Source organism: Sceloporus undulatus, chromosome 8 (assembly GCF_019175285.1).
Source record: "Sceloporus undulatus isolate JIND9_A2432 ecotype Alabama chromosome 8, SceUnd_v1.1, whole genome shotgun sequence".
In the NCBI taxonomy this organism is placed as follows: domain Eukaryota; kingdom Metazoa; phylum Chordata; class Lepidosauria; order Squamata; family Phrynosomatidae; genus Sceloporus; species Sceloporus undulatus.
The window spans coordinates 27,569,522-27,591,437 of NC_056529.1; the positions used below are offsets into that span (position 1 = coordinate 27,569,522).

The window sequence follows — 21,916 nt, forward strand, 5'->3', positions numbered from 1 at the left end:
CCCTCTGAGACAAATTAAATTCAATAAAGATGTTCTACTTAGTAGTGTAATGTTTTCCCTTGCATTCTCTGCTACAATTACACACCAGAACCAAAACTGCCACAATGGGAGAAACAAACGTGCCATTAGCTCAACTTAAGGCTTCTAATTCATTTATTGATTAACCTCTTTGAAGTTCATGCCTTCCCTGTTCTGCTTGATCTTAAATTACTGCCTCTTTTCTCCCGTGGCTAATGTCTGAAGAAATTAGAGTTCACTTGTATGGGGAAAGAGGCCATTCTGGGTTTTGAGCAGATCATCGAAATAGGTAATGACATGTGTATATGGGGTGGGTAAACAGAAGGAGAAGGAAAGAGCTGCAAGCAGAGCAGAATAAGAAATTGCAAAATAAACTAAAATGTCCCCATCATTTCCTAACCTTACCTGGGACTCAGATAGGACTTGGACTTGGGATCTACAATAGGAGGTGGCCCCACAATAGAAAATAGGCAGATTCTCTTTGTATTCTCGCTGCCTAAACCCAGTGTATAAATAAATGGTCCCCTTCATATTGGAATTTAGATTGAAATAGTCAAAGAGTTCCCATAATATGGATCAAATATTGATCAGGGTGGAGCTGGCAGTCAAGCAATCAGAAGACTAGGATTGGAAAGGTCAGCTGTGAAAGATTTGGACAAGATCCTCCAATGTAAAGATATAACTCTGAACATTAAAGTGAGGATTGTCCAAGCGTTGTATTCTCCACCGGCATGCACAGATGTGAGTACTGGACAGTGAAGGAAGCTAATAGAAAGAAGATCAACTCATTTGAGATATGGTGCTGGAGAAGAGTGCTGAAGATACTGTGAAAAGCCAAGAAGACAAACAATTGGGTCCTAGAACAGATCAAGCCGAAAGTCTCCCTGGAAGCCAAGGTGACTAAATTGAGGCTGTTTTGCTTTGAGAAGGCATGAATCATTAGAAAAGACAATGATGCTGGGTAAAGTAGAGGATAGTAGAAAGAGAGGAAGACTGCACACCAGATGGTTAGACCCACAGGGCTTGAACAGGGCAGTTGAGGACAGGGAGTCTTGGAGATGTCTCATCCACAGAGATGCCATGAGCTGAGTTCAACTTGAGGGTAGTTAACAACAAGAACATCCTTCATAGGGTGGCCTTGGTGGAGCATAGAAACTGGAATGGACACATGGAAGGAGAAAGTCTTAACACTCCCTTTCTTTGAAGCTGGATCACATGCAGAGCCTGGAAATATGAGTGACACGTTGCCTTGCTGGATGTGGGATCTGAGACGTGCAGCCCAGAAATGTAAGGTTTCCTCGCTCTGACCACAGGTCATATGCAACTGGAGAATCGGGTTGTGGTACTCTGTCCTTTTGTTTGGGCCTATATATCCTTTTGAGGATATATTCTAAAGGCACGCTTGCTTTGTTTAAATGCCTGCACAGCCTTATTGAAGACACCTTAGCAGCACACAATAATGTGTGTGTGTGTGTGTGTGTGTGTGTGTGTGTGTGTGTACTATGTGATCTGCTGGGTTGTGTGTATATATTGAGAGAGTGTGACCTTCTGTTGCTTGTACACTTGCATGTATGGGTCCACTGTGGTGAGAGGTAACAGTAAAGTGCATTTAAATGAAACTAATTCATGGTACTCCATCTTTCAGAAGCACAGATGTTGGGAGCTTATCTGGGAGCTGAGAATATGCTTGTAACCTATTAGGATCATCATCTTCCACTTTGAGATGCATGCCATTGCACTAATATTCCTTGCAAACTCTTATTGGCAGGTTGCTATGCCAGGATTTCCAAGGGGACAAGGAAATTTGGAAATGCCGATGGAATGCAGAACATACTTTTAAAGGCTCATTCTCCACTGTTTGCAGTTGAGGGGAGAATCAGGCAGCAGAGATGGAGGCATACATCCGTGGAATACAGTACAAGTTCACATTGGAAATGATGCTGATTCAGTTTGAACTAGCTTGTGGCCATTTAAAAAACCTCTTCATAACCTTCAATATGTCAGCCCTTTGCTTGATTTAGGTCAGGGGTCCTCAACTTCATCTGACTTTGTGTCCCAGCTGGTGTACAAATCTTTGTAAACTGCCTCCAAAGGCTATTCAAGTATTCCATAGTAACAAACCCAGCCTTGCTTTCGAAAGAGAGCAGTTCTAGTTATCTGAAAAATATACCTGTAACGTAAAAGTGGCATGTTGTTGTTTTCTTAAGTACTCACTAAAACCTGCTTTTGTAAGCCTATACTTACAAAATTAGGCACTCAAATATCACATCTCAAAATAAGTATGTAGAGAGATATTGTAGCACCTTTGAGCCTAATTGAAGAAAGAAGTTGGCAGTGTGAGATTTCCTAGGCTTTACTTCCTCAGATACATTAGGACCAAATCTATCTGAGGATGTAGACTTAAGTCTACAAAAGCTCAGGCTGCCATCTTCTTTCTTCAGTTAGTCTCAGAGGTACTACAAGACCTCTCTACATATTATGCTACAGACTAACATGGCTATATCTTTGAATCCTATCTCAAAATAAGTTTTGCAAGGCAAATAGAAGAGTGGGAGCTCTGTTCTGGGGCAAGAAGTGGGTAACATGCTGCTTTCAGAGGTTTTGCAAACGTATTTATTTACCTCTGAGACCTACAAGAAAGGTCCAGGGGGACACATGCAGCCCATGGGCAACACTTTGTACACCCCTGATCTAAACAAACCATTTAATTTTTTCATTTAGGTTGTATGGCCACTTTCTGACCCTTCCCCTTCATCAGAAAGCCTCTTAATTCAGAATGCCTTTCTTCACGCAGTTCTACATTTCCAATATCTGGGAAGGAGAGGGGTGTGTGCGTCTGTGTTTGGGGTTTGGGGAGGAGGCTGGAAGCATTCCCAGAGCCGAATATGAAATTGCAGGGCTTCCCAACCCCCTCTTACCCGTTCGGTTTTCTTTCTTTACCTAATAGCAAAGGAATGCAGACAGCTATCAGGTACTGCAGGAACAGCTGCATCACTAGACTAGCTGAAAAGGAGAGATTTCATGAGAAATGCTTGAGGTCACATTATGGGGACTCTTAATAATGGGGCAAGGAGTGTCACATCAAGGGAACGAATGCTTTCGGCCAGAACAGAATGGTGTGTTTCCCCCCTTTTCTCTCTGTTTTACTGTTCATGTGTGCTCAGTTTCTGACTTATAGCGACCCAAAGGCAAACTTACAGTGGAGTTTTCTTAGCAAGGTTTCGTCAGAGAGGTTTCACCATTGCCATCCTCTGAGGCTGAGAGAGTGTGACTTACCCAAGGTCACTCAGTAGGCTTACATGTCCAAACCGAGATTCAAACCCTGGTCTCCAGAGTCATATTCCAACACTCAAACCACTACGCCACACTGGCTCTCATAGGAAAAAAAAATACAGATCCATACATTTAGGACTGATCTAAAGAGTTGTCAAGAAATTGTTTTATGGTCCAAAAAGTAAAAATTTGAGGAAGGTCTCAAATAATTTAATGTAGTGGCATTGTGTGTTAGTGAGCTATGCGTTTCAGGCCCTATCCAAGAAGCAGTAGCGCTATTCAGTTAGATACTTGGACTGTGTTGCTTATAGTTGTTTGCTTTCTAACACTGTTGTAGTGTCAGGCTGCAAAAAGCTTTCTTTAAAACAGAGAAAGGGCTTTTTTGCTATTTCAGGCTGTTTGGGGTTTGGCTGAAATAACCCATTCAACCAGAATCCTTTCCATGCTGAAATTCAGGCCAGGAGCAAACATATTTTTGCCATATTGGACAAAATGTTGTAACTGGAATGCAGGAAGCAAACAATTTTGCACTTCACTTTGTGTGTGTGTGTGTGTGTGTTTCTCTTTTGGTTTTGTTTCTTTTTTTCCTTCTGGCTCTGATGAGACAAAACCAGCCTTTGTGCTGTTGAATGTGCTTGGATGTTATCATGTGCCCTTACCAAGGCCACATGTTGTTTTGCTCCTTTTAAGGACCCTTTCACACCACACACTACACAATTAAAGCACCACGGTCCCTCTTTTATCTGTCACGGTTGCATCCTGGGATTTGTAGTTGTATGAAGCATTTACATTTCTCCAATAGAGAGAGCTCTAGGCCTCTCCAAATTCCAAACCCCAGGTTTGCACAAGGAACATTCATGCCAGTTATTGTGCACCTGAGGAAGTAGGACCAAGTCTACAGATGTTTAAACGGCAACTTCTTTCGCACAGTTAGTCTCAACGTTGCTACAAGATCCCTTTGCACATAGTTTCCTTTGTAGAGAGAAGCGTGTGTTCAAATGCTGCAGCACTGAATATGTTTACCCTCGTCTCTAACAGGAAAAAAGCATCCCCAAATACCTCCAAGCCCAGTTCCTTCAACTAAGAGCCCTCAAACATTTGGCAGTGAAAATTCAAATCCTCAGCAAAGCCGCTGGATCTTGTACACTTTCGTTTTTACATCCTCTGCATACATTTCTCCGAAACAGATTTATTTCTTTACTTCTAATGCCGGCATAGGCAACAACAGCAGCTTTAGGGGCAAGTTTTTGTCCCTGAAATTATGGGGGTTTCATGCATTTCAGCATCAGGGGGACAGAAGAATATTTTCATAGATCTCAAACTTGCATTTTGCTCACCCCGATTCTGATAGGCAAAGCTCTCCATCAGCTTCTCAAATTAGACTTCTTGTTAACCTGTATTGTTAAGTTGTTTAACTTTTGTTGTTTAAGGGAGCAACTGGTGCTGTGGTTTTGCCACCTGCCATCACACCTACTGTAATGAAAATTCATTGGGTCGATTCATAATGTCTGTAACGGATGCTGCTGTTTTATTGACCAGTATAATTTTTTTATATTGTATTCCATATTCTGTTGTGGCCTGTGGTTAATCTGGCAATAAGACGGATGTGAACAGATTTGCTGGAGATTTCTTTTATACCTGGTCCTTCCACGTTCGCTGGTGTTAGGGATGAAGTACCCCTCTGAATGTGGTAAAACTGCAAATAGACCAATCCAATGATTTTGGGTGTGAAGAGTCGACTATACACATACCAAGTGGGTGAGTTAAATAAACTGGAATAGCCGAGGGTGAATGTCCAGAAATGGTGCCCAGAGAGGTAGGTCTTTGCAACACCTCACAACTCGGGGATGCTTTGATTTGGATTTCCTGCATGGCAGGGGGTTGGACTGGATGGCCCTTGAGGTCTCTTCCAACTCTATGATTCTATGATGTGGATAGGAAGCATTACTCTCTTTTGATACCGTGGCTGAGACTGCCATCTCTGAAATAGACCTCTAGATCCTTGGGAGTGTAAACAAGCTCTTACACTGCAAATATTTTCACGGATTGGGTAACGCAAGATGTCTGTAGAATTTACAGTTCCACAGTGATTTATGGAAGCCTTCCTATTTATACAGGCATGTTTACAGTTCCTAGTGCCCAGCGAACTGTAAAAAGGTGCACCTTCAAAAGAAAAAAGGAAAGAGAGGCCAACATGCATTTTCCCATCCAGTTTTCTTTCAGCTTTTTTTTCTTTCCTAGGGTAGTCAATTTAAAAAATAGCACTTTCTTCTATGACTTCTGATCCTCGGCTTTGAAATACTGCTGCTTCCTTCTTTACAGCTTTTCCCTCTTTTTGTATATTGTATGCATTCCTAGCCGCAGTTGTTGAATTCTGTATGCTTCATGAAGGAGATTTACAAAGAAAGCCATATTTGCAATTCTCTTTTGCTTCTTTTGTTTGGGATACAGTGTCTTTTTCCATTGTAAGAACTAAGATTTTTTCCCCCAGTGCTGTTCTGTAGTTGTTGTTGTGTGCCTTCAAAGTCATTTCCGACTTATGGCGACCCTGAGGCGAAGCTATCATGGGGTTTTCTTGGCAAGATTTGTTCAGAGAAGGTTTGCCATTGCCATCCTCTGAGGTTGAGAGAGAGTGATATGCCCCAGTGGGTTTTCGTGGCCAAGCTTGGATTCAAATCCTTGCCTCCAGTGTCTTAGTCCCACATTCAAACTGTTGCACCACGATGGCTCCTCAATGCTGTTCTACCTTTCTTTATTTTATACGTAAGATTGCAAAAGTGTCTTCCTAATTGTGGAAACGACAAGGAACGATGAGCATGCAAGCTGTCAGTGTGCATTTCTGCATGGTAATGTGGGTGCCACTAGCACATGTAAACCAAGATGGAGTCAGAGAAGACTTACTAGATCTCAGGGCCTGGACATGCCTCCTGTTTTCTTGGGTCATCTCCAGGTGGAAGAGGGGAGTGCAAGTTCTCTAGGTTTGAGGGTTGCTGGGGGGCTAAGACTGTGTGCAAATCTGCTGCTCAGCTCTTGGCATTTCTATATGGAGGAAATTACTCCCCTGTCATGTTTTCTCCCACAGGATTTTTCAGAATTGGAATTGCAATCTCTACGTTCTTTTTTTAAGAGCTTGCCATTGGGGAGATGTAGTACGGTAACAGTAACCCTGCCAAGACCCTGCAGTCCTGGAAAGAGGAATGTGCCAGCAGAAAATTGACTTGTATGCTATAACGTCCATCATAACTGTCCATACTTATAACATGTTTGATGTCTGCGCGTCCAGTTAGAGCCAGACATAACTGCTGATGGTGAAAATGTCAAATGTAATGGAGCAGGCCTAGGCATTTCCTTGAACAAAACAACAGGGAAGTTTTGTTTTGGTGGTAAAGGTGCATTTTGTGGGACATCTGGATTTGATAGAGTAGTGATGTATAGCTCTTGTGGTACACGGTGGAGGTTGAAAACTTTCTTTGATTATTTTCTTCTGGCCATCTTTCTGGGAAAATGCCTAAGAATGCTATGAAATTGATTTCTTCAGGTTCATCTTGAATGAAATGGCAGCTCATTTTTGACTTTCGGCGACTCATGGGGTTTTCATGTCATGTTTTTTCAGAGGGGTTTTGCCATGCAGACCACCAAATTCTTCTCTTTCTTTTCTTTCCTCAGATGTACTTTCCGATTCCCCAGCACAAATATCAAGATCCAGTTCACGTCGCTTTTCCATAAAGAGGAGGTGAAAGAGGAAGCCTCGTCTCCTCCGCTTCGGCCACTCTACCCTCAGATCTCACCTCTTAAGATCCATATTCCGGAGCCGGATCTCCGGAACCTGGTCAGCCCCCTGCCATCTCCCACTGGCACTATCAGGTAAGGAAACTGCATGTTGCCCTCACAGCTTATCAATAATGCCACTGTGTCTACTTCAGGTCTCTCTCCCACCCCCAAAACGCTATGCAAATGCATAGCAGATTTCCACCAGTCACTCAGTGGGTGCATTTGCATGTCGGCAATAAGCCAGGATTTGTGTTAACCACGGTTTGTTGCAGGAACCATGATGATCAAACAAACTTTGAGTTTGTGAGCCTTATGCAGCAGCAACACCACTTTAACTGCCATGGCTCAATGCTATGGTACTCTGGGACCTAGTTTTGTGAGACATTTAGCTTTCTCTGTCAGAGAGCTCTGGTGACACATCAAACTACAATTCTCAGATTTCGATAACATTGGGCCATGGCAGTTAAAGTAGTGTCAAACTGGATTATTTCTGCAGTGTGGATGCAGCCAGAAGAGAACCGTCTAGGTGGCTGCTCTGAGACACTGGAATTCCCTCCCATGTGAGACTAGGTTGGCTCTTCCACGGTCTTTTTTATTCAGACATTTAATTATTAACTGGTTGCAGGGAGTCCTTTTTATGGAGTGTTTGATCTGTATTTTTAACTGTATTGTTATGCTTTTAAATGATTTTACACATTTTAAAATTAATGCTTTAATACAATAACTTTATCATCAGGCTTTTAGCTTTTTGTCTTGTTTTAGCCTTTTAGGTCCCAGACTGGAAGACGCATGTGTATCAAATAATTAATAAATAAATGAGGTAGACAGATTGTCACACCTAATGTACCGCGCCTCTAGATGTTTTTCTGCTGCTGGTTGTGAGCTGCAGGCAGGGTGAATATTTGTGTTTAGTTAAAATAAAGAGAGAGAAAAATGAGCTTGCTCTATATTCAGTCTCTTTTTAGCAGAAGCAGAAGGGATAGGTTCCCATAGTTGCTTTTGCAGGCAGCAAGGTGGCAAGCAACCCAACAAATGCCCTGCATTTTTGATGTTGATCTGTGTCCATCACTGAAACTAGACTCTCCCCACCACCGCTGCCACCAGCCCACACACACCTTTGAAAGCTGCTTTGTTGTGAAGAGAAAGTGAGAGATGGCAGTCCTGCCTTCTCCTGCCCGATTTTGCAGAAGAATGTTTTACAAGGCGCTGCTGTGATGCTTCGACATCCGCCGAGGCTTAGCAACAGCAAAATCTAACCGGGTTTCTTGAAATACCTCCTTTGTGGTTTTCATGTTTTGCCCAGCCTTTGCATTCTCTGTTCCTTGTTTCAGGGGAGGACCCGCTAGGTTTATAAACATCCCTTTTTCTGGTTTGCCCCATTTGAGGTAACTTTCAGCCCTGCTTTCTGTGCGCAGGAAGCCAAGCGGATGAGATCAGTTGATTTTGAAGTATTAGAATAATGTATTATTTATGTGGCTTTCTTTTTAAGTGAAGTACTCTAGAAGCTCCTTTGAGCCATGAAGCACACTGGGTGGCTCGCTCCTTCTCAGCCAGACTTACTTACAGCAGTGCCACTCAAAATGGCAGCCTGTGGACCAGTGCCAGTCCATGAGCCCTTGGCTGCCTGTCCAGTGTGACTTTCCAGGGAGAAAGGAAAGCACATCAGTTTCCAGTGCCAGTCCTCCACATCAGAAAGCATAGGAAGCCTAGCCTTAAGGACTTCTGAGAGGATAAAGAAAGGCTAGAGGAAGATAGGAGTTCTAGAGGGGGGAAAACTGGGTTTCTGGGGCTGATGTGTTGCTCCTATTTCTTTGAGTACAGAGCTTGAAGTGGTTCAGGGTTTAGACTACAACCCTCAGAATCCCCCAGCTAACCGAGCCAAAGGGCATTCAGATTTCTGGGAGATATGATTTCTTTTAAAAAGTAAAAGCTCTGTAATTAACTTACAGAATAGACCATGCGCACTAGCTTTAGAGGTTGTGCATGAGACAAATTCATGAGGAGTAATCAGTTCAGTACAAGCGATGCTCACTGAATGAAGCCTCTTTCCTCATGGGAGATGCTGGTTACAACCACATTGCAGATGAAAACCAGGACAGATGTGGTCAAAATGGCAAAAGGTTATTAATGGGAAAGAACAGAAGAGTGTGATTTTGCCTGAGTGTACAAGAAGATTCTGCCCTCTCGTTTCCTCTCCCTCCTTTTGACTTAATCAAGTGCAGACTTGTTTTGAACTCACTTTGCAGGAATTGAAGTAAGCTGGGCACAAAAGAAGAAAGTGGGAGGAGTAGAGAAAAACCGGGACATTATAAAAGCAGTTGGAAAAGTGGGATGACAGGGGATTGATCAGAACTGTCCCGGCCAAATTGGGACCGTTGGAAGGTGTGCAAGCAGGGCAAGTAGAGTCATTGCCTTCATGTCCTGCTTTTGACTGAGCGTTGCCGGAAACAGTAGCCTGGATCAGATGGCACCTTTGGTCCAATCCATCAGGGCGAAGAACACTGGCCTGCCTTGTTTCATGGATAAACCGATACTTCCCGAAATATTGCTTTTGGGGAATGATTTTTTGCTAGAGCAACTGGTTGCTCCGCATCGTCTTCCCTTCTTAGAGGAATGTCAACTAGTGCACATAAGGAGGCGGAGTGGCGGAGAGCTTGTAGCCCTTCTCTCCCATTCCCGCCTTGGTGTGTTGGGAAGCAGTTCTCATTAGCTCAGCCTTTCAGTGTGTGTGTGTGTGTGTGTATGTATGTGTCTGTTTGTGTTCTCCCTTTCCTCCCTTTGGTAGCATTCACTTGCCTAATTTGGTGTGCCTTTGCCTCGCCGTCCCCTCATTGGCTGCTGGGAAAACTGGCTGGAGCTTTTCGAGATCCCAAATTAGTTTTCCTTTCTGGAAATCCGAGCCTGGCCCTCCCCTTAGCTGGGACTTCCCAGCTTTTCTTGCATTGGGCCAGGCCAGACTTTGCTGCTCAAACAGGAACACACGCAGGCGGCTCAAAACAAACACTCCCAGCCCTGATGACTCCCCCTTATTCCTCCCCGCCTGCCTCTCTCTGTTTACTTTCTCACTTGTTTTCCTGCCAGATTCTCCCTGCGCCCTGGAACCCGGTTCTGGTTTCCTTTCTTATAATCTCTATCCCCCCCCCCCACTTCTGTCAAGTTGCATGAAAAGTTCACTACCTAGAAAAGAGTTGAGCTTTAACCAAACCAAACCTGCCCACTTCAGCAGTTCCACCATGCGAAGTGTACAGAAACATGGTTGCTTTTAGGAGTTATTAGCCTTCTTTTTCTTCCTTCTCCTTTCCTCCTCCCTTTTTTCCTCTCCCTATCTTTTGCTTAGCATAGCTTCTAAAAATGATTCTTTTTTTCCCCTTAACATCCTTCTGTTGCTGTTTTCGGCAGGATTTTAAGCCAAGAGGGGGGAAAATACTCCACTTGTGTTCGACTTGGTGAAACGTTGGAATGTAAACACTTGCCCGTGTTGTGTCCTTCTGGGTTTAGATTTTAAAATGAATCCTTTTTATAACACGGGGGGGGGGGGGGACTGGTTTGCCTTCTTATACAACGTAGGGAAAGATGGGATTTGGCCATGGATACGGAGCCAGTAGAAACATCCTGTCTATGAGATCATGTTTTGTGAAAATTGCCAAAGTTTTTTTTCTCCAAAGCCAAGGTTTTGCAGAAACTGGTCTGATGGGTGTCAGGCATTTTCTCTTCTTCTGGTAGCATGCACACCTAGGGCCTCCACTGAAGCTGGAAGGTGGAAGATTCAGGACGGAGCTGGTTGCTTACCTGTGTCTAGAAAGGAGGAGATGCTTCATCAGATGAAGGCACACATTTGCCCAAAGTGGGCATAAGCTTACTTATATTTATAGATGCAGTCTTTGCAAAGAGGAGCACAGTGCATCTCACCCTAGCGGTGAAGACGATGATCTGGGTATCCTTGTGCCCAGGCAGCCTGCTGTTCAGATGTGACCATTTGATGGGCAACTTTTGAAACAACCTCTTTCCCTTTTTATAGTTATTTGCAGAGATAATATACTCTTTTCTATGGAAAGAATTCCACACCATCTCCATAGTTGTCTGGGCTGCTTTGTTGCATGGGACAGCAACAAAAATAAAAGGCTATATGTACCTCAGATTCTGGGGTGAAGGCAGGGTTGTTTTTTCTTTCTTTCTTTCTTTCTTTCTTTCTTTCTGCTTTCAGTGTATTTGCCAGTTGATAACCACGAGATAAAGAATGTATTTTGTTTTTTATATAGAAGAGACCACCTAGTTCTGATCAGTGAATATTAGATGGAAAGGCTAAAACATTCCTTGATCAACTGCCAGGTAGGCTGGAGGACAAACAGACATTCTTTCTCCTTCTCAGCCCTCAATTTCTTTCTATCTATCTATGGCCTGTTACAGACTACCAAAATAAAGCTGCTTTGGGTCTTTTTGGAGGTATGCTATTTAAATGATGCATGGGTCCTAAGAGTCCGGAGGTCGCACCAAAGCCACACTCCGTTCTTAAGCACTGAAGTGCAGCTTTGGTGCAGCTTCCGGATTCTTAGGATGCACGCATCATTTAAACAGCATACCTCCAAAGAGACCCGAAGCAGCTTTATTTTGGCAGTCTGTAACAGGCCTGTCTGTCTGTCTGTCTATCTATCTAACTATCTATCTATCTATCTTTCTGGCATTAAATGACCTCCTAGTTTGTTGAGAAGCAAGTGTGGTTAGGCTAAGTGCCATACTGCCTGCTGCGAAATACCGCTTGCTGCCGCAGCAGAATTTGTAAATGATGGTGTCTTCTTTGACGTAGGGCATTCAAACCTTGCTTTTTAATCAGAATTGATATCCTTTTAATAATGAGCGTCTTAACCTCAGCCTTCCCTTCCTTTCTGTCTACACTATAGGGGATTTTCCCTATTAACAAAATGGGCACACTGCTGTATCCAAACACCGCCTGAGCCTTTTTCTTTTATCCTTTCTAGTTTTCCTCCACAATCTCTGACTAGTTAATTCATTTACATTTCTGTACCACTCCAGAGCCGCCGTTCTCCAAGCAATTTAGTCAAGAATTTTGATTAAATGCTAATACGTATTATCGTTATTGTGGTTATGTTGTCTTTGAAAAGCTAAACCCAGCTATTTCTGTTTGTTGTTGATAATGTCGTATTTACACAGTTAGCTTATTTCTGCTTGTTTGTTCATTCTGTCCTTTTGGTTGCATTATGTTAAAGAGAGGTATGTGTGTGTGTATTTCTGTTTGTGTTTGTATGTATGCATTTCCCAGACTGGCTATGTTCATACATAACAATAAGTTAGGCTGGCCTTTATAAAAATGGTAAAATGCATATTATATTAGCTGTTACCGTTATCTAGCCAACTAAAGGACACATACATGCTTTCAAGACATTCAGATTTTATCATCAGGCAAAATGTTAGAAAAGGGTAAGGGAGCCCAATCTGATTTGGAAATCATTTTGTCTGCAAAGTGTCTTGAAATGCAGTAGGGGAGGATCTGTATGAATTCTAGTCTATCTGTAAATTTGGAAGTGTCTCCATTTTCAGTGAAGGTCGTGGGCTCCTTTATCAGTTGAAAGTAGGGAACAACCAGCCAATCTTTATATACTGAAGGAGCCAGGAATCCTGACTTATTAAACTACATTGAGAATGAGATGCATAATGATGCATGCTCTGTTCACCCTGCTTTCATTTTCCTTTCTAAGTTATTGTTGTGTGCCTTCAAGCCGTTTCTGACTTATGGCAATCCTAGATGGGGTTTTCTTGGCAAGATTTGCTCAGAGGTTTGCCATTGCCTTCCCCTGAGTCTGAGAGAGTGTGACTTGCCCAAGGTCACCAAATGGGTTTCATGGCAAAGTTGGGAATCGAACACTGGTCTTCAGAGTTTCGTTCCAACACTCAAACCACTACACCACACTGTCTCTATGACCTTCCTTTCTAGGAGTGGACCAAAAAAGCAGACGGAGATAAATTAGCATGGCATCTGAATCTATGAGTTATTACAACCAAACAACCCAGGATTCATAAGCCAACAGGAAACCCTGATTTAAAGTTGGCTTGCTTGGGCATAATAAGCCATAGCCCTGAGTTCAATGTCACACTCAACTGTCTTATCCTAGTTTATTTGTTCTCACAAACAGGAGCAAAAGTCGCATGGCTTTCCCCCATTCATAGAATCATAGAGTTGGAAGAGACTGCAAGGGCCATCCAGTCCAACCGCCTGCCATGCAGGAAATCCATTTGTGCACTTCACTCTGGTATCCGGGTCTCTTGTTCATGAGGAGCATGCTGTCTAATCACTTCTGAGTGCAATAGGAGGGGATAAATAACCCATAGCTCCACAGTTTATCCGGACACACTGGGCTGATTTGGTCTACATCAGATTGATTTAAGTCATGATTGAAATTGCTTCTCTGAAGGACTTGGTTGTAATGATCAATCATAGTTTAAATCACTAGTGGGGAAGATCCTATTTAATCATCCTCTTTTAGTAGAAGTACATTATTTTTTAAATATAGCCTTAATACATATTCATAGATGTAGTTTTCATTAGAAGGTAGATACACACTAAGCCTTTATTCTGAATGGTTTTCAGATTAATTTTCAATTCATCAAAAAGAGGGTCCCTTGCATTTATCTCCAGACTCTTCCTCCTCCTTGTTACTCCATCTCCCAAAATTTTCTGTTGATTACCTGTCTTTGTCCTTCTTTGTTTTTGCACATAGAGAGAAAGGAAAGGCAGAAGAAGAAAACAGATATGGATTTCACGTAGACCACCTGCAGAATAGGACAGATCAGGTTATTTCCATTATCCATAAACTGCTGTTAAGATAGTCATAGAATATTATTAATAATAATAATAGTCATAGAATATAAATAATAATAATAATAATAATAATATTGATTGATTGATTGATTGATAGGATATGATGACTTGGAGGTCTCTCATTCATAGGGACGCCATAAGTCCATGGCAGTTCACAAGATATAGGAAGGGGTCTCAGTGCTCTGACCATGAGTTCAAGAGTCAGCCTTAATGTAACTTGTCATGTGATTAAATCTCTTGATATGGCTCACAGATTGAACAAGATGCATTCATTACTCATTCCTATTATACATACTGTCCTACATGAATTTGTAGGAGTCAGCCTGCAAGCTGGCATGCATACACAGAGTATCAGATGGTGGCTGCCGTCAAACTAGGTGTGCATGAAAGGCTACAAAATACAGTGGTGCCTCGGGTTACGAAATTAATTCGTTCCGCGGCCGCTTTCGTAACCCGAAAAGCCTTCGTAAGCCGAATTGCCATAGGCGCTAATGGGGAAAAGCCGCGTTTCGTGCGAAAAAGCCGAAAAAAGCACCAAAAATTTTCTTCGTATCCCGAAAAAACATTCGTAACCCGGAACAATGATTTCCTATGGGATTTTTTCGTATCCCGAAAATTTCGTAACCTGGGTATTTCGTATCCCGAGGTACCACTGTATCTTAATATGCCACAAACACATGTGCCTTTATCATAAAAATCAATTCAGTGATAACCTGTAAGCTTGGATTCTGTGTGTCTTTCAACATTTTACCTGCAGAAATTATCGACTCTGAAGTGCAAATAACAGCAATGATCATAGCCTGGAATCCACAAAGGGGGTTTGTCAGCATTGTAGCAGCAGCTGTGCTGAACATCTGGAGGTTCCCTGTGTGGACCATAGCAAACAACTGCTTTGCTGGCACATGAGAAACAGGAAAACAAAACTCAGTAGAGCCCCACTGTAGAAGGAAGTGAGTGGCACAGATCTAGAGTATGAAAGGAAGAAGGTGGGTTTGAATACATTCAAGCTTCTATTTCAGATCCAGCAAACAACACAAATAATGAATTCTGTCTGCTGGGTTTCCCTTGTCCAGGAAATATGCTTCTGATATAATTGCATTGCGTTAACTTCAAAAGACGAGCATGCTTTATGCTTTTTCAAATGGGTTGTGCAACTCTTGTTTGCAATCTTGATTAGATGTATTCTGTTTTTCATAATGCATGTCTAAATTCAATGCTGCCCTAATTGGAAACAGCATGTTTTTTGTGAAAGGAGCATGAGACTGGAATTGCTTGGATTATCTCTGCTGCTTTTTTAATTTATTTAGTATGGCGAATGGCTTCTATGAGACCCTACAGTTCTGTGGCTGTTGTGTTGCATTTTGATCTCATGTATCCAGGCTCGCATGCCTGCTTTGGACAAGCCATTGGCCACACATCCTATGAAGAGTGTTGTGTCTTTGTTGGTTTCTGTACACTTAAGAATTCTGCATCCATGTTGGGTTGTGGCTGTTGACATTTTTGCATCAGTTTTATACCTGGAAAATGGAAATAATAACTGTGAAAAGCAGGGCCTATGAAACCATCCCTACAAGCAGAGATCTAAAGTTTGGTTGTTGAAGTCATTTCTGATCTTACGGGGTTTTCTTGACAAGATTTGTTTAGAGGAGGCTTACCATAGAGGTGGGATATTAACTAAACAAATGAATTGTTGTTATGTGCTTTCAGGTTGACTCTGACTTATGGAAACCCTATCCTCAGATTTTCTTGCCAAGTATTCAGGACGTGTTTGTCCTTGCCTTCCTCTGAGGCTGTATGAATATGATTTTCCTATGGTCACCCGGTGGGTTTCCATGATTCAGTGCAGATTCGACTGATGGTCTCCTAGAGCTTTGGCCCAACATTCAAACTACTACATCACATTTTGGAAAACCCCATGATAGAGTTGCCTTAGGCCGGTCTCCAGAAGTAGGAAGCAACTTCAAGGCACCCAACATACACAAATGCAATTCAGGTTATTGCACTCCATTTGATATCTATTTCCCCAGTTTTATGTTTTTCAGTCAATATCCAATGTTTCAGTCCTCATTCATCTGGTTTTATGTCTCTCGCCGCAACCGTAAAGTCACCACTTCCCACTAAAATATTTTATTGCAGCTATGCAGACCTTCAAAGAACGAGTTTGATATAAGCATGGGGGATTATTTATTAAAGATGCATGTTTTGTTCTCATTCCCCACTCAGCTTTTCAATCCATCGGTATTTTTCTCTGATGTGGTTTAATTTGTATGGCAAGCCTGTTACCTGTAGGATTTATCAAGTAAATCACGAGAGGATTATGAGAAGATCCATTCCAGTTTCTTGGTATTATCCCAAAGCACATGGCTCTTGACTTGGTTGGATTTAATGTGTTTGTTTCTTTTTCTGTGAACGAAATGGAAAAATAATATGTGTATCAAAGTCAAAAAAATAGTGTGTGAATGTGTGTTTCTCTTCTAAACAAAGCATTATGCATGTACACGGACAATTCTTGGTCTAGGACCAACTGACAGACCCAGGGATAATCTGATCGCAGTCGTCTAAGCTTGTAGTTAACTTCTCCTGGTGAAACAGTTGACAGTATAGATTTCTAGGATGATGAAAGCTGGGTACTAGGGATGTTGCTGTTGCTGAGTACTAGGGATCCATTTCAGCCTCCCTTGGGTTGGTGACATGTACCTGCATGGGGACTGGGTTTGTAGCTTTTGTGTGTTTAAATATTCTGTCGTGAACCAAAGTGTCTTGAAAAGCAATGACATTGTTCACGGTATCATAAAAGTTGGAAGCCCAGGGCCATCAAATCAAACCCTCTACTGGGTTAAAACAAAAAAATGGTAAGTATAAATTGGAGAAGACAAATCTAGAAAGGAAGAAAACAGATTTTCTCTTATAGTGGGGTTACTTTTTCATAGCAGCCGGCATTCTCTTTCAAGACCTATCGGTCCTGCAAATTTTCTTTTTTCTCATGCACCTACCCACATACAACTCCTTGAAGTGAAAGTGAAGGTCTAAGAAACCTCATTTTTCCTCTGTCCTGGACTGTAGCAGTTTTGTTTGTGTCTTGACTTCCACAGGTAGACATTTTCCCACTTCTTAATTGCAAACCTAATCCATTTCTCAGGTTCCATTTTGCTGCTGTTCTTTGAAGGCATCAGCAGAGAGCCGTTGTTATCCTCTCTCAAGCTATGCTTATAAATGGTCCTATCATACAGCACAGAGAATTGACTCACTTGAGAGTTAGCATAGGTGGGTGTTATAGATGAAGACAGAAACTGAATGATGCAGTCTGTCTTTTAAAACATTGGCCTTACTATTGGCAGCGGGATGTATCATTCAGTTCCACTTTCTTCAGACAGCAAAATGTCTAGGGCAGGCACTGGCCTTCTTTGTGAAATAGATTTAGTAATCCCTGAAAAAAATTCCCTTCTTCCCTAGCCATTGTTCCAAAGGTATAAACTTGCAAAAGGCATACTTAAGCTGGCCATACCAATTCGGGAATTAAAAATCCAAAAAAAAAATGACTGAGGATAGCTCTGCTATCATACAGCTTTGCCCACACTGTTTTGTGTCATCCTCACAAGTAGACTTTGCTACCCCAAAGCAAGTAGAATTATAGACATTAACGTTCAATGTTCAGTCATGCCAACACTATCAGACATATGGGTGGTGAAGGAGGCATTGTCTGGGCATGGATAGATTTCCTTTATTCACAGCACTTGGCTTTCACTTTTTATACTCCTGGCATTGCACACAAGTTCATTGGATAAACTTTGGTGCATTCCCGGTTGACGGCATTTAAAAGGTGGCAATTGATTGCTCGAACATACTGTTGCACAAATATAGGGACTTGGCATGTACACAACTGCAGTGGTCTTTTGATCACTTTGCCTGTTGCTTCAGCTGTGATGCTCTTGGCAAACACATTGCAGGTGAAGGGCCAACAAAAACACTTGGTGCTTGTTGTACCTTTCCGTTTGGTCCCAGTGCCATTATGCTCCTCAAAATCCGCTTCTCTCTCCAGGTTATAGCTGTTTGATTGTGGGTCTTGATTCACTTATTAATCCTCCCACGTCTTAATGACTCCTGTTTGGTCTGAAAGAGGCTGTGGCTTAAGCAAGCGTTCATTATTTTTATGTTTTATTACTTGGCACATGTTCCTTACAGCTTGTGCCATGAGTGCCATCTTGTGGCACTGCTCCGAGTTGTGATTTTCCACCATCACCTGCTTTGCGAGGCACCACTGAAACATGACTAGTAGAAAGGACATTATTAGATCAATTTCATAAACTCTCACTGACATAATAAGCTTGTTGGGGCAGGATTTTTCAAACTTTTGTTCAAGGAAGCTTGCTGAAGTGTAACTTTCCACCTTTAATATTTATATGTTTGTGTTGCTAAAACCTCCCTCTCTTTCTCTTCCATTGCTTCTTCTCCTGCAGTGTTCCCAATTCGTGCCCAGCCAGTCCACGCGGCGCTGGCTCCTCAGGATATCGCTTTACTCACAACATTACCTCGGATCTGCAGCTGGCAGCAGAATACGCGGCAAAAGCTACGTCAGAACACCAGGCAGATGCATCAGGCGGAGACAGCCCAAAGGTACGTTCCAAGAAACTTGACATGGTCCATCTGCATGTCTGCAAGTGCTGCTGTTTTTGTTAGTGGTATTTCATTTTTCCCCATGAACTCAAAGCACATCCATAGAGCTCTGCGTCCTCACTTTTATCCCCTTGACAACCTTGTGAAAGAGATCAGGCTGAGAGAAAGAGTGATTGGACCAAAACTGCCCCCCATGAATTTCAGGACCCTGTAGAGCAGGGTTTCTTAACCAGGGTTCCCTGATGCTAAACTAAGAAAGCTAGCATATTATAGGGGTTTCAGGATGCCATGAGATGCCACTTGGGGTTCTGTAAGAGATGGTGACTGAAAAAAGAAATAATTTTTTAGCCTGTAGATAGAACAGTTTTTTATGTAGGGGTTCCCTGAGGCCTGGAAAAAGGTTGAGAGAGGCTGCGGCAAAGAATTGAACTTGAATCTCTCAGGTTCCAGTATGCGCTGGTTCTCCACTGTGCCCAGAAGGGTATTAAACTCTGCTAATTGTACATAGAAGGGATGTCTGCGCCATAAGCTCAGAGGTAGGGCTCCATTTTGCTATTCCCTTCTCCTTTTCTGTCATGTCTTTTTTAGACTGTAAGCCCGGGGAGAGGGAAATGTCTATCTGTAAGCCACTGAAGAGTAGGGTATAAATACAGTAAATAAATATACCTCTATTTTTGAAATACTAGTTCCATAGTGGCTGTTTAGGGGTTAAGAGGCATTGTAAATGGGCCTGAGAAGCAGAGAAAGAAAAAGGGAATGAGGATGGGGTGGATGGGCGATAGTTTGGGGGGTTTAGTTTGCTTGCTTGCTTGCCTGCCTGCTTTTAGGTCTTACGTTGAAAGGCATCTGGATAGTTGGCACCTACCTTGTTAGACAAGCTCCAGCCTAAATTATTAATGAACTGTGAAGCTGCTAAAAACTCCCCTGTGTGCCTGTGTTTGTGTTGCTTGTCTGCAGGACGAATCCAAGCCGCCATATTCGTATGCCCAGCTAATTGTTCAGGCTATCTCATCGGCCCAGGACAAGCAATTAACACTAAGTGGGATCTATGCCCACATCACAAAGCATTATCCCTATTATCGGACAGCTGATAAAGGCTGGCAGGTAAGTGCCTGGTGTGGGGATCTACAGTGATACAGCTCTCATTCATTCTGCCTAAGCAGCTCTGTCTTTGTTCGCTTTGGGATAACTGTTTTCTTCCCTCTGCTCCCTGTAGAATTCCATTCGGCACAACCTCTCCTTGAACCGTTATTTTATTAAAGTCCCACGTTCTCAAGAGGAGCCTGGAAAGGGCTCTTTTTGGCGAATCGATCCTCTCTCAGAAGGCAAACTGGTGGAGCAGGCATTCCGAAAACGGAGACAGAGGGGGGTGTCCTGCTTCCGAACGCCTTTTGGGCCTCTTTCCTCCCGGTAAGTTCAGTTTGACACTAGGACAAAAAGGCTGCTTTCTGCACCCCCAAATGTAACTTCAGGAGGAAGCCACCCCTACCTTCACAGATACATCTGGTGGGAACACAAAGGATTACCTTCCTGGTAGCTACTCCCAAGCCTTGGGACTCCCTTCTTAGATAGGTTAGAGTGGCACCTTCCTTGCTGTCTTTCTACAGATAGGTGAGGTTTCAGCAGAGCTTTGAAGACTGATCAAGAAGGACAAGTCTTGCATAATGTACTGTATTTTCTTTTTTAAATGGTTATGTTTTTAGCTGGTGTTAATTTTATTGGTAGTGCAATTATATTTTTTAACTTTTGTTGTTGTTTTTACCAACAACAGCTTCTTTATTCATACTCTGCCTTTCTTCCAGAACTGGGATTCAAGATGGTTTGGTCTGTGGTTTTAGTAATACTAGTCTAATTTAACAACAAAGGTGGAGCATTTTACATTACAAATGCACCTTATTTTCTAGAGTGTAAAATCAAAATGATGAGGTTCTCAGAGTCAGATATCACTTCAAAATCCTGATGATGCTGAAATCCAAATGTCGCTTCCCTGTTTCCTCATCTTTTGTAAACTAATGTGACTTTTCCATCGGCTTTGTGCCTTCCAGGAGTGCCCCTGCATCCCCTACCCACCCTGGCCTGCTGTCTCCTCACACGAGTGGCCTACAGACTCCAGAGTGCCTATCGAGGGAGGGCTCGCCCATTCCACATGACCATGACTTTGGTTCAAAGTTAGCCTCTGTTCCAGAGTATCGGTATTCACAAAGTGCGCCTGGTAAGTAATTTCTTCACAGGGAAGAAAGGTGGGTTGCTGAATGAACCAGGAATGAACCTCAGAATGAACCTAGAATTCCTTCCCCCTGTAATAAAAATGTAGGCGGCAAACAACTAGAGTAGACCTATCCAACCAGTTGTTGAACAGTGAGTCAGTATGAAGTAAAATCCTGTTGATTCAGTGGGTCTAATCTGTTTGGGACTAGCAGTCAGATGTAGGCCTGTATTTGCTGTTTGGAGATCCAGATGGTGGAATGATTCAATAAATCAAGGTTTGGAATAGATAGGCAGCAGTGTCACCAGATCCTGTCTGATCTTGGAAGCTAATAGTATTTGGATGGGAGACAACCCATGAAAACCAGGTGCTGTAGGCTATATTTCAGAGGAAGGAAGCAACAAAGCCACCTCCAAGTAGTCCTTGCCTTAGAAAACTGTATGAAATTCATAGGGTCACCATAAATCGACAAGTGACAAGGAAACAAGGGGTTCAGAAACCATTGAATTAGTTGCTGGGGGTAGGCAGAGTCAGCATTGCTAGTGTGTCTTAGGCTTTTAAACTTTCACATATCACATAACTTGTATCACTTTTTAAAACAATGGCTTCTGAGTTCCTTGAATTAGGATCTTCTCTTCTGTCCATTTCCTCCAATTTCCTCTTTTACCTCCCAGGCTCGCCTGTAAGTGCCCAGCCAGTCATTATGGCAGTTCCTCCTCGGCCCTCAACTCTCATGGCCAAGCCAGTGGCCTATATGCCAGCCTCCATAGTAACCTCTCAGCAGCCTTCAGGCCATGCCATTCATGTTGTCCAGCAAGCTCCAACAGTAACCATGGTCCGGGTCGTGACCACTTCAGCAAACTCAGCAAACGGATACATCCTGACCAATCAAGGGCCAGCAAACGGCACCCACGAAGCAGCAGGAACAGTCTTGGACTTGGCCGGTGAGCCTCGAGATAGCGTACTCACCCCAGGAGGAAGATGCGAATCACCCCAGGTTGCTTGTTGTGGGTCTGTTCTTGCAGTCTCTCCTTTTTGGTTAGCAGGATACTCAGACAAATGGAGAAATAAGACTGCATTTATATGGTTGCTAGCTACTAAAAGTGAAGCCTGGCCAACACTCTTGGCCAAAAATTGTGACTCTCTCTATATTCATAGAAGATGAAGAAGCAGGACTGTAAATATAAAAAAAAAGGATG

At 42.7% G+C, this 21,916-nt stretch overlaps 1 protein-coding gene across 2 annotated transcripts in view; it reads left to right on the top strand.

The window, feature by feature from the left end:
* The window catches only part of FOXK1 (forkhead box K1), a 46,597-nt gene that overhangs the window by 21,679 nt on the left and 3,002 nt on the right, over positions 1 to 21,916 (top strand). Inside the window, exons 2-7 of one of the 2 annotated variants that reach the window (XM_042437415.1) lie at positions 6,958 to 7,155; positions 18,355 to 18,511; positions 19,469 to 19,615; positions 19,728 to 19,921; positions 20,557 to 20,723; positions 21,392 to 21,673. In XM_042437415.1, coding sequence (XP_042293349.1) covers positions 6,958 to 7,155; positions 18,355 to 18,511; positions 19,469 to 19,615; positions 19,728 to 19,921; positions 20,557 to 20,723; positions 21,392 to 21,673 — 1,145 coding nt within the window. The remainder of the gene's footprint in view (positions 1 to 6,957; positions 7,156 to 18,354; positions 18,512 to 19,468; positions 19,616 to 19,727; positions 19,922 to 20,556; positions 20,724 to 21,391; positions 21,674 to 21,916) is intronic. The other variant, XM_042437416.1, reaches the window with a different exon arrangement.